The sequence below is a fragment of the Diceros bicornis genome, chromosome 29, assembly GCF_020826845.1.
Source record: "Diceros bicornis minor isolate mBicDic1 chromosome 29, mDicBic1.mat.cur, whole genome shotgun sequence".
Taxonomy (NCBI): Eukaryota; Metazoa; Chordata; class Mammalia; order Perissodactyla; family Rhinocerotidae; genus Diceros; species Diceros bicornis.
In genome coordinates this window covers 25,144,761-25,157,574 of record NC_080768.1, presented here as the reverse complement: position 1 = coordinate 25,157,574, position 12,814 = coordinate 25,144,761, and the positions used below count along the sequence as shown (strand labels likewise).

The 12,814-nt window shown below is 36.0% G+C and overlaps 1 protein-coding gene across 1 annotated transcript in view; it reads right to left on the bottom strand.

Moving 5' to 3' along the window:
- DLC1 (DLC1 Rho GTPase activating protein) overlaps positions 1-11,441 on the bottom strand; it is a 380,636-nt gene extending 369,195 nt beyond the window's left edge. The window contains exon 1 of the mRNA XM_058525106.1: positions 10,419-11,441. Within this exon, the coding sequence (XP_058381089.1) occupies positions 10,419-11,441 (1,023 nt within the window). The remainder of the gene's footprint in view (positions 1-10,418) is intronic.
- Between the last annotated feature and the right edge of the window lie 1,373 nt (positions 11,442-12,814).

The following is a 12,814-nucleotide window of genomic DNA, read 5'->3' as shown; positions in this document are numbered from 1 at the left end:
TTTCCTCGTGCCTCTCCTTTGGAAACATGTGGGAGCAGAGCACCATCAGCTGACTTGCTAATGTCCCTGAGGTCATGACCACTTAGTTCCTGTGTCTTTTGTCACCTCCTCTACTCCAGGTATCAGTAAAGATGGTGCTTGTTGTAGGAAGCCAAATACTGCATCTCAAATTGTACTTGATTATTACAGATATTGAAATTTAATTTATATATGTATATAATTTATACACATGTATTACATATGTCTTAATTTTTTATATATATATAACATTTATGTTAAGTGAATTTATTTTATCCTTAACATTCCTGCTATAGGTTTGGGCTTTATACTCTTCATAATTCTCTTAAGAAAAAGTTGAACTCATTCAGAAATTCATAAATGGATTTTGTGGCATAAATCGACATTTAATCCAAACAATATTTAAATAATGTTGGAAACGAAGCCTGTTATCCAGCACAGTGAAATTGGCCACTAATCTTTCTCACTCAGAGTTTGTCGTGTAGCAACAGCATGGTCACTGAGTGCCGTGCTCTGAACACATGGTCACCCATCAGAGAATTCACATCACTCACAGGGCCTATGGGCTCTTATTACTAAAGAATTTCTTGATTTATATTCAAGTAAGATGAAAATTGAAATTTTACCTTTTATCAGATATTTATGAAGTACATTGCTTGTCCGCTACACTCTGACTGAAATACCTTTGGGTACCTCTTCAAAGCGACTCTAAAGAAAATTTCCAGCTGTGCATTGGGTCAATATGTGAGCAGAATGTGAAACATCATAATCAGAACTGAATTTTTAACCAGCAAGGAATTACTCTCTTGCTTTTTCACTTCTCCTGCTTTTAGTCAGTTATGCTGTTAAATCATCTTGTTACAGTCATCCATAATTATAAAAAAATTAATTAATAGCCTTCCAGAGACGATTCTTACCCATCTATGAGGGTATGAGAGTTAGTGGGGATCACCATCTCATATCATCAGCATTTTCTAGTTGAACCGTTTTGTTCATATATCTCCTGATCATGTTTCAGTCACCAAGCAAATTTACATGATCTTCATGTCATTTGCTGCTAACTAATCCAACACTAGCTGGGGAGCAAATTAACATGGCTAGCATCTTTTTCAGGACTCATTAGTATGTTCAAATCTAGATTATTTACTTATTTTTGATAAAGTGAATCCAGAAATTGCTTAGCTAAAAACCTAAATCTGAAAACAGACAGCTGCTTTGCCTAAGCTAAAGTCCAGCATATGAAGTCCTGTCATCCTCTTCTGATTTTCATATCACCATGAAATAGTCTGCAAAAAAAACTTAGCATTTAAAAGCATCTGTTGACATGATGGTTTTTTGGAAGTATTTGCTTATTTCACTTACTCCCTAAGAGTCTCTCATTCTCACAAGGGCAAGGTCTTCGCATCCTTCAAAGCTCAACTCGGCACCCCTGGGCGAAGCCTTCTCTGACCTCCTCATCTGGATGGGGTCCCTCTCCTAACCTGTAATGCTCTAGCTCCAGAGGTCCTAATAATTTCTACCTGGGATTGAGTTGAACTAAGACGTTACTTACTTGTAGTTCAAAACCTAATATTACATTAGGTTCTAATAGTAACAGTTATTCAAGTGAGTTTAACTGAATATTTTGCTATTTGTTAACTGTGTTACATTGCCCCTGCTAATATGCAGGGGAAATCCTTCCAGTTAGGATGCATAAAGGATTCTTATTCAGATTCCACACCATGCAGAGCAAAGTGCGTGAGAAAGAGAAGGTGCTTCACATTTATTTAATTTAATTAATCACATTTAGTTAATGAACGTGTATTCCAGGTTCTACTATATAATGATAACTAGGTGGCAAAGGGATCCATGTGGGTTGACTTACTTTATAAATCCTCACTCAAATTTTGTCAGTCTATCCCCACAACTATTCCCAGATAGTTCAACTTACTCTCAGATCTGTAATTAGGGCAATTTTGTAAAATAAACAAAGAAAAATCACCACCAGAAACCTACTACTAATAGGTAAAGTCACAAGGTGTTTTTACCATGTGTCAGGTACTGTTTTAACTACCTTATATATACTTAAACTTATTTAATCTTCCTAACAAGCGAGTGAAGTATCCCACTATACAGATGAAAACACCGAGGCACAGAGAGAATAAGCAACACACAAGATCACAAAGCTGTGAGTGAGGGAAGCAGTTGGGTTTCAGAGTCCATTGGCTTAACGCCTTTGTTGTACGCCTTGCTCTGTGAGCAGTGTAGACGCTGTGGAGGCTGACCATGAGCCGTGCAGCCCTCTGGAAATTTCCAGCTAAAGTAGCCACCCCGGCTGGCCATATACGCTGTGAATACAGTTTCCGCTAGAATTTGACCTATTCCCAGATAAAATAATTTTGCAATTCTTCAGTTATTTAACTGCCAAATCTTCACCTCGAGTTTTGGTTAAAAAATGGATTGTTCTAGTGGTTGTACTATGCAGCTGTTCAATCACATTCTCTCTCATTTAATGTTCCTGAAACCTTATAAGGTACGGACCGGTGTCTCCATTTTTCATTTAAGGCTCACAAGGTTAACTAACACCCCTCAATTTAGATCGTGCTCCTTCTTCTCAGCACAGCTTACTCTCTTGGTTAGAAAATCAAGCTCAGACCAAGCTATTCATTTTCTAGACCAAATAATGATGCTATTTCAACTTTTTTTTTTTTTTTTAAAACCTCTGGGTTAACTTTTAAGGTATATAAAAAGCAGTAAACCCTTTGAAGTTTCACTGGCTCAAAAAATAGAACCAAAAATTGAAGGGGTTCATTAATCACTAGTTTTATTCCTGTGCCAATGTAGAAATAGAACTGAAGAAAGAATAAAAGTGTACTTTCCTAGTTGCTTATATTTCCTTTGAAAATTGTGAGGTTATCTCTAAAGTAGCACTATAATTTTCCTGACAGTTAGAAAATTATCTGTGGCACAGAGATCTTGTTGGCAGCGGGGATAAGTACTTTATTTCTAAGAACACGGGCCAGAAAATGAACAGATTCTGCTGGCACCATTGTGTTCAGCACCCAGATAACAGAGGCAGAGTCCTGTTATGTAGCTTATGCTAGTAATCCCAGCTTTTGTGGATATTGGCATTTCTTCGCGGGAGGCAGCCAAACTATGGTGGTTTTGTTGGTATTAAAAGATTAATAAGTTGGTCCTGGTTTATAGTAACAGAAATCCATGAGGAAGAAACTAAATCAATTTCACTCTTACGATAGCCTCTAATGGGCAATTGGCTCTGAAATAACCATTAATTATTTAAAATAACATCATAAAAGTATATTAATTCTTGCTCCAATAAAAGCTGATGCTGGGTTAACATGAACTTATTAATGATCTTGTTACTAATAATGTAAATTTGCAGTTTTGGTCCAAGTCGTTGCTTGGATCAGAGACCCATCACACATCATAACTACTTTTTTCAAAAATATCTAGAGCAAGAAACATTCAGACCTAATTGCTCTCATTCAGAGTATATTTTTCTGCCTTAAAGGCAGCTGACAGCAAATCTCCCTACTTTGTGTGGTTTTCACAATAGAAATTAAAAAGAAATTTATTATTGTCTGACACTCGAAATAAATGTCCCTCAATTTCTGGTACTCATTCATCTTTCAAACCCTTACTCTATTATTCTTGTCATCTCCCCTCCACTCCACTCCCAACTTCCTCAAAGTGACATTAACCAGAAAAGCCAGAGAATTTCTAGACTGGTGGCCTCCCATCATTTTTGATTATGTACTCCTCAGCGAGCATGTATATCTTATTTGTTTATAACCTATACCACACATACTTTTGTATTAATATATATATTATGAAACACATGCAAAATTAAAGGATAAATTAAAAATAAATGTGAATGAATATTCCAATATTTTCCTTTTCTACACTCATCCTTGCCTACTTCTTTCTAGAGACAATTACTTCTTTCTAGAGACAATTGAGTAGATTCTAAATAACATTTACTACTCGTTGATTGCTATATAACTAATTAGTCACAATTAATTAGTTGTTTTGTGGCATATGGTAATAATAATCTTAAACTTGCAAGTTGCCTCAGAGACTCAGATTTTACGTAGTTCTTTCCTCACTCTTGTTCCCTCTTGCCATGTTTAGCACAGAACTAGGAGGGAGAACAGAGAGGAGATTATGGGATAAAGTATGGGATATCTGGTCATTGATTTTGGTTGTATGACTTCATTTCTTCTGCATCTTTATCACTGGGGATCTTGACACCTGATACTGTTTTCTGAAAATAAATCCTTTACCATGACATAAATATTCATTCATTCAAACACTTTTGAACAGGGTTCTAAGCCCTGGGCTGGATGCTATAGACACAAAATTGAATTGCTACAGACATAAAACTGCCCCAAGGAGCTTATGTTTTAGTTAACAATGGTGAGATAAAATGAATTTGTAGTAAACATTATAATAGGAATAAGTCCTCTACGAGTGAAGAGAGAATCAAGCAACTGACTTGTCTGAGGAAAATAGGGAAAGTCCCCCCCAAAGTGAAAACATCTGAGGATCTTGCAATATGAACTTATCAGGGCTTCACCTTTAGCTGGGGGAGATAGAGCCCATGAGGGCTGGCTCTAGTTGTCAGAGTTCCTCATGTGAAATGATAGTAACAATAATTTATCTCCACCTGCTCTGTAATTGCTGGCATCTAATTCGTGTTCCTTGTCTCCTTGCTGAACTTCTGCTGGTGATAACTATAACTTTACCATGTCGAAACAGCATCCGATTCCAACCTGCTACAAACTCACTTTTTGTCAAGGAGCTATACTGCTTTTCCTGGCAATTGAGCAATGCTTTCCTTGGCACCCTATTTTAGCCCATCCTCTCTCTCTCTCTGTTTTCATTCTTCTCCCCGTTCTTCTCCTCCTTCTGGGCCCCTCCCCTCGCCTTTTCTCTTTCTCTCTCACTCCGTTCCCTCCCTTCAGTGCTAGCCTCATGTGTCAGTCAAACAGAAGCCTTATTTGGGAACTCCAGCAGCGTTTCAGGGACTATATGCTTCACAATGTAGGGAGCTCTGCTGTCTGGCTCATGGTGGTATACCAAGCACATAGAACAGGGCCTGGGATATTGAAAATGCTCAATACTGATTACTGATTGATTTTACCAGACCCTGTATATACTGTTATCTTTTATCATATAATTCAATGTTTTTTGCACTTCTAGTTGGTTTTAGGGGAATTATGTTTATTATGAGGCAAAATATTTGAGCCTCAAATATCTGCAAATATGGTTTTGCCTTTCCAGTTGTTTATTAGGCAAAACCAGTTTAAACGGTATGAAACAATTTGATGGTTTTCAGTGGCCCAATGACACAAAATGAGCTACTCACAAAGTTACCAGCTTTACCTGGGACACAAACCCAGCTAAAAATATGGCTGAGAAGACCTGGTGTTATCCATCTACACACGCACTTTCCATCTGGTAACAACTTTTCTCTGCCAGCTCTAATCCCGGACCTAGGGAAACGAAGTTTAGAAACAATACAATCTGCTCAACAAGCCTATGTCTTTAAAACCAGTGTGACCTCTGTGTTAAATCACACTGTTATTATGAATCTATCTGCAGTGCTATGTATACTTACCTGTTTTTCATTCCTTCCCTCTTTGTCAGCTGATACTAGGCTTATTAACAAATGCTAATTCTTCTAGTCCTTGCTTTCATTCAACATATCTTGGTGCCTTAACGTAACCATCTTTTTGGTTTTAATTTCTTAGACAATTTTTTCCTTCCCTTTTATATTCTTCCAGTTGGCCTCCTATCTTGGTCCATTGTATCTTCTGCATAATTTACTATGTTCTTATGTCACCCATCAGTCAATGTTAGCCTCCCCACGCTACAAGCCTCCCATATAAGCATCCAGGAGACAGAAAGGAACAAGAAGGTCATAGAAAGGAATGAGAAGGTCATTTCAGGTACAGGTGTGTTTTTACTAAATTTATACATATTTTAAAGATAGAGTAAGGAGAAAATATTTGATTTTTATCAATCTTTGCTAATTAATATATTACATTTGTCCAGAGATAAAGTACAGTATGTACAGTATAATGTTTTGCTCCTTGGTGATTTTTCCGGAAGAAAAAGTGTAGCTTTTGACTGATATCACGTCAACATATAAAATAGTTTCCTAACATGCAAAGGTATTCTATAGTGTGAAATTAAAGTATCTAGTATTTATACAGAATACTACAGAACATATATGCAGCCTGTTTATTCCCTTCACAACATGCCTTGATATACCAGAATATATTTATATTAGGGTGTTGTTCCTCAACATATTTGTGCTATGAGTTATCCCTCAGTATAAAATTTCCCCTTCTTCCTTGATAATAGAATTTTTAGCAGACACCTGCTTTCCCAGAATGCAGACTCTATTTCTCAGCCCTTATTGCTAGGTGTGGCCATCCAAAGATGTTCTAGCAGATGAAATACAAGAGAAAAAGAAGTGTGCACCTTCTGAGTTCTGCCTTTACTCAGAGTGTGGCCACCTCTGCACCCTTTTGTCTTCCCACTGACTTGAACATGGATAAGGGCTCAAGGTGGCAGAGCAGCTGGATAAAAGAAGTCTGGGGTTTTGAAAACACAGAGCCCACATGTTTGCCAGAACTGCTTATACCCAATTATCACGTGTGTGAGAGAAAGATGCTGTTTAAGCCACTTTTATCCTGGTTTTCTGTGACAACAGTCAATTCTATATCTTAAATGATATAATTTAGTTTATTGTTGAAATGCGAGGTTTTTGTTCAAATGTTCAGATCATTTTTGCATTATCTTTTGGAGTATATTTTGCTTTGTAATATGGATTATGTCTTATGTGAGCAAATAAAAATATGTTCATATATTTATATAATGTTATGGTTATTCAAAAATTTGGGAACTGTTTAAATAGTCTCTAGAGAAGATTGAATTTTGGACTCTCTTTAATTAGTAAACCACCATCAAGAATAAATATACTAGTTCTTTAAAAAAGTCTAACCTCAAGTCTTTCCCTACATATTTTCCATCTTCACATCTCATTTGGTTTAAAGAGACCACTTCTTAGACTGTCTCCCTCCTCCAAATTTCTTTGGAATTTGTCTCTGAGAATTGCTCTCAACCAGCTGCCTTACCCCAAAAACCCACCCACGCCCAATAAGCGTTGGTCATATACCACACGACCTTCTGACTCATTTTGCTAATGTCTGCTTGTAATCTATTTGGTTTTCCTTTGATTTCAGTGGCTTCTATTTAATGATATATTTCATCATATTTAGGGGAACTATTAGCTTAAAAGGTTAATATTTACATATACTACCAATGCAGTCCTCTCCAATTGAGACTCCTAATAAATACATGTGTGGCTGTCCTTGATGGGCAGAAATATCATTGGAAAACAGGAAAAAATACATCATGCAAAACAATGAATGCCTGCCAAGATTTATAGGTTTCAAGGAATGATAATTTATATCTAAAGTACAATAATATTTCTAGAGTACTATTTCAGTACCTTCTGAGGATCACTCTTAGATCTGTTTTTGTTTTCAGTTTTTTCAAGTCTTAGAACCTTGATTATATCCTGACACACAAAAAAATTCATGCTCATAAACTCAATGAAGGATTTGGTTCACTCACCTGACCATCAGATAATCAGCTGGTTAAAGTTCTCTAACTAAAACTTTATTAGCTTATATTCTATTTCACCTTTCTGAACTCTAATCTTAAAGCTGTCATCGTGACTGACAAATAGTTTTAAAGATATAGACAATTAAGCAAACTCTTTTCAGAATCTGGCACCTAACGCTTCAGACATGAAAATGTGGCTTGTGTGTCTCTCCAAAAGGTTTATCTATTTTAAACTAGCTGCACTGGCATTCGGAATCAAGTAGCTGATTGGAACCCTTGTTGATATTTTGAAAAACTTTGTAAATATTTGTTTACATTTCATAAATATAATAATAGTCATAATAACTATATAGATAAAAGGTCATTTTGTGCCATGCAGAAAATGCTTCCAATAGCTTATATATCAAATATTATTTTGTTTTTGTACTTCTGTTCATTGTATGCATTTCACTCATAATTCTATCACCTTTTATAAAAATTATATAGGCTAAAATGTGAAAATCCCCTGCTTCTACCATTTTAATTCCATTCTCTCAAAGTAATTGCTGTTAATAATTTTGTGCCTATTTAGCCAGAATTTTGCATATTCTTAGTTTGTAATATAGAGAGATTTATACCCTTGTCTATATCTATATCTATATCTATATCTATATCTATATCTATATCTATTTCTATATCTATATCATCTATATTGTCTATATCTATGTCTATCTATATACACATTTTGTCATATAAGGTTGGGATGTGCTATACGTATTGGTCTATCACTGTCTTTTTCCAGATACACTATATCATGAGCATCATTCAAAGTTAGTGCATGTGGATCTCACCCCATCTTTTTAGTGGCTTCATAGCATTCCATACTATAGATAAACAATAATCAAGCAAATTCTTTACTGGTGGAAATTTGAGTTGTTTCCTTTCTTTGTCACACAATAAAACGATGAACATCTCTGTACATATATTTTTATGAATTTGTTTTATTATTTCTTTTGGTAAAGTTCTAAAATGGCTGATTGCCAATTCAAAGGTATTTTAACACTCTTTCAACAACAAATAGAACAAAAATTCCTACACGTTTTGATTTTAGACACTTCTTTGAAAACTGCCTTTTTCCAGAATAAATTCCATATCTGAAATTTTACATTTAATCTGTTTATTACAAAGCATCCCAAATGAGTTGTAGAGTCAACGCAAATATTCCACCAGACAATGCCATAACACTTTAGAATGATGAAATGTTTAAAATAGAATATTTAAGTTAGAACTTGTAAATGAGATATAATTACAGCTCTCACAATGCAATCATGCTATAGTGACATGTCCAAGAGCAAATTCTTTCCAGCATTCTTAGTATTGATATAAATGTCCAAGTGGTGAGCATATGTTTCTGGAATGTTTAATGTTTCTGTCAGCAGTTGGGCAGGGTTTGTCTTATTTTAGGGGAACTATGTCATAGGTCAGTTAATACTTTCTTAAGTCATTATTGCATTCCCTCCAACAGATTTGATAGGATATATGGGCATTTCTGAAAAAGTGACCTGAGCTTTCCAACCATAACAACTTTACGGAGCATTAACATTTAAATACAATTTAAGGAAGGAAGAGTTTGCCAGAAGCACAGAATGCTCTGTAGGCATACAATTTGAGCACATTGATCATTGCTGTAAAGTCTTTGACTTCACTTAAACTAGCTTATGACATGTTACTGATCTAGTTTGTTAGCAAAACCACAGTTTTTGGAAACCAGATTTCTTCACCACAAAGAGAGTTGGAGATTTTTTTTCTCAGTGTAGATAGCCTCAGTTGAACAGAACTAAGCACATTAGTTTTGTGTTAGCAGAATTGCAATTATAGATTAATATTGTATCAAAAGTGGGGCAAGGATGTTACCCTAAAGCGTCCAATCTGCAGGGTTTTTTCAATGCCAATGGCCATGTTGGATTTACAGAAGAAATTGTACCTGTATTGACACTAGGATTATAGAGCACTACATTGTTGGAAGAATTTGGGGGAAATCCTAAAGATAAGGCAAACTTTGGTCAACAGCTCACTAGCTAAACTATGCTTCATGTAGCTCCACTCCAATCTTTGCTTCTCTCATCTGGAAACTTCTTAACGGAGCATGGCGTCTATAGATTAGTCAAAGGGGCTTTGGCATGAAAAAATAATTTCAGTTATTTGCCCTTTTTGGTGAAGAGTTAAAGAAAAGTTGATATATGTATTGATAGTGAATGTGCCAGGGTATCATTTAAAATAGCATCAGCATATCTTGGTTGATGGAGGGGGTACTATTGCCTTTGTATATGTAAAGGGATCATTTTTAATATGTGATTTCTACTATTTTTACTATGATAAAATATACTTTTTAAAGGGAGAAAGAAACAGGCCCAAATAAATGATATTAAATAAAAAAATACCATGACTTGTTTTCTAAAAATTAGATAGGGCTTGAAGTGTGAGCTATCTGGTGGCTATTTAATTCCAACTAAAGAAAGTGAAACCAATTCTGTCTTCAATACAATTCCAAAATAGAATGTTCATAAACCACCGTAAATATTACTAGTAAAATGGATAGGTTATTATATTTAAACTTTTACATATCTTGATGGTTTCCCCAAGAAGATCCTGTCTGAGTTATACAATTACACTGCAGGTACACTACACTACAATATCTCTTTAATCCTAGCAAAATAATAAGTGATGGAAACAAGGATATTTACAAAATTCCAAAAGCCAGATAATCTGTGCATGTGTCTTACCTTTCTTTTGCGAAGTCTGACTTGGTTATCTGTGGGTTCCTGGGTGGCCAGAGTCTCCTTTAAGTGTAAACACTGCATACCATCTCCTGAGTTGACCCTTGGAAGACTTTTGTTTTGATGTTCTGAGAAACCACTCTTCTCCAGGTCATTTTCAGCTGACATTCCCCTAGGGCAGGAAGGAGGCTGCAGAAGGCAGCTTCCAGAATCTGCTTTCAATAATGGCAGTCCTCTGTCTGTACAAGGAATAGCCAAGAACTCATCTTGGACTAGACTGCAGGTGTTTCTTTCATGTCCATCTTTAGGGAAGTCGGGTTTCCTTCGTTGCTGAGCAATTACAGCAGAATTAAGCAATTGCTTCTCAGGCACAATATCTTTCACATTCAAAGAATCGCATGCATTGATTTTGGATGCCTCTTTTATTTCACTTAAGCTTATATCATTACAAAGCTCCAGGCTTTTGCTTATAATGTCGACAACCTTTCTCTCCCCCCTTTCTTCTACCAGCACTAAATCAGCTCCAGCAGCCATTCCCCAGGAGTTATAAGAATCTTGGTTACTTTCCATGATGGGCAGTGTCTTTACCAAGGAGCCCGCTCCTGTGACACTATGTTGGTCTGATGTTTTACGCTCTTGGGTAATTAAAATCTGTTTATCATCTGGAAGATACAGATCGGAATCGGTATCCTCATCAGAAACGTGCACTAGCGTTTCCGTGCTGGCCTCCAGAGAAAGAAACTGATCTTCACCTTCTTGGCTGTCATTTTCATCCACCTTTTTTGAAATGTGACCCATTGGCCTCCCAGGAAAATCTCTCAGCTCTGATCCAGGACAGCAGTCTGGTAGTGAAGCACACTTTTCTTTGCGGTCCACATTTAAAGTTGCATCTTTTTCCATACTTGCCTGCAAGCTGTCAGCTCCTAGTCCATGATGACATGCTGTGTTATAATCATCAGAATTAAAAGGCTGTCCCATCCATTGGGTCACATGTTCTTCCCAGCTTCTCTTTCTGATAGCAACAGACATGTCATCGTAGTTTAACAACAGATAGAGAGATACATTCCATATGAGACTACAGGAGATGGAGTTTGATGAAATATTACTTCAAATTCACTACTTGAAGAGGAGAGTGAGTTTTGTCATTTCACCACCTATTAAAAAATTTAAAAAAACACATAGTTCAGGATATAGTTCTAAAGTCAAAATATATCTTGTAGAAGAGAGCACTTAATCTGTACTATGAAAGATTAAGTAAGAGATTTTATAAAGCTTCTGTTTAATAACTTTAATAGTATTACTTCTTTAAGAAGCAGCTTAATATTAGAAGAAAATTTCCCATTTTATATTTCTGGTCAAAAATTATTGACAATACTTTTAAATGCAGCTGGCCTGATTGTTCTATTAATGAATAAAAATATAAATATTGAACATTTAAAACTCCATAAAGAAAATATTTGGATTGCAATATTTAATAAAAGTCACTGGAAGAAACTTGTTGCTCTAGCTTACATGCTTTCCTGGTTTACTTTTGTGAACACAAGTCATTACAAAGGCCACTAGGGAACTGTTCATGCAAAATTGAGCTGTAGAGATAGCACATGTAATGTATTAGTGTGTGAAAGAGCTAAAGCAGATTCCAAATTACCAGGATGTATTTACTCCAGGGAGTGACTGAGAAACATGGAATAATCCAGTTTAGCTCATATTAACACATAATTCATGGATAAGAAAGCATAACACATACATACACAATGCCTTAGGATAAACACATTTACATGCATTCTATTACTGCTACTACTAGCTAGCAAGCTAGTATCAATGAAGTTTAGAGAAATTAAATGACTTGCCCAAGATTATACATCGAGGAAGTAAGCCAAGATTCAGACTAAGCCCTGGTTCTAAGGCCCAGGCTAAGACAGCCAAACTTTCTTGTCTCCATGGAATGAGAGTCTACCTCTGCCCCTTCCCTCCACATATCTTTAGTATGAATAAAATCTAAACTCCTCAGGCAAGAGTTCAGGTGAACCAAAAAGAAGATACGCGCATGATAACACAAGTGGGACAATTCTTCAGAAATTTCAGTCTCGTTCTCTTTGGCTTCTAAGGAGTTTGGTTTGTATACTTCTGTTAGAATTTGGCCATAAAAATTGAAGTAAACAAGAAAACCAGGCATAAGATAAGGTCAGAATATAAACACATTCCAGGTATCCATTCTTTTGCCTTGAATTATTCAAACTCTTCATTAAAGGAAACAAATTATACCAATGTAAACTCAGCCTTATAAAAACGACTGACCTAAATGTTGTCCCATAATGAAACCAAATTACTGCACTGTAAAAGAAATATCCCATTCAAAGAGCAGACACGTCTGGTTTTTACTCCCCATAAGAACTGTTAGC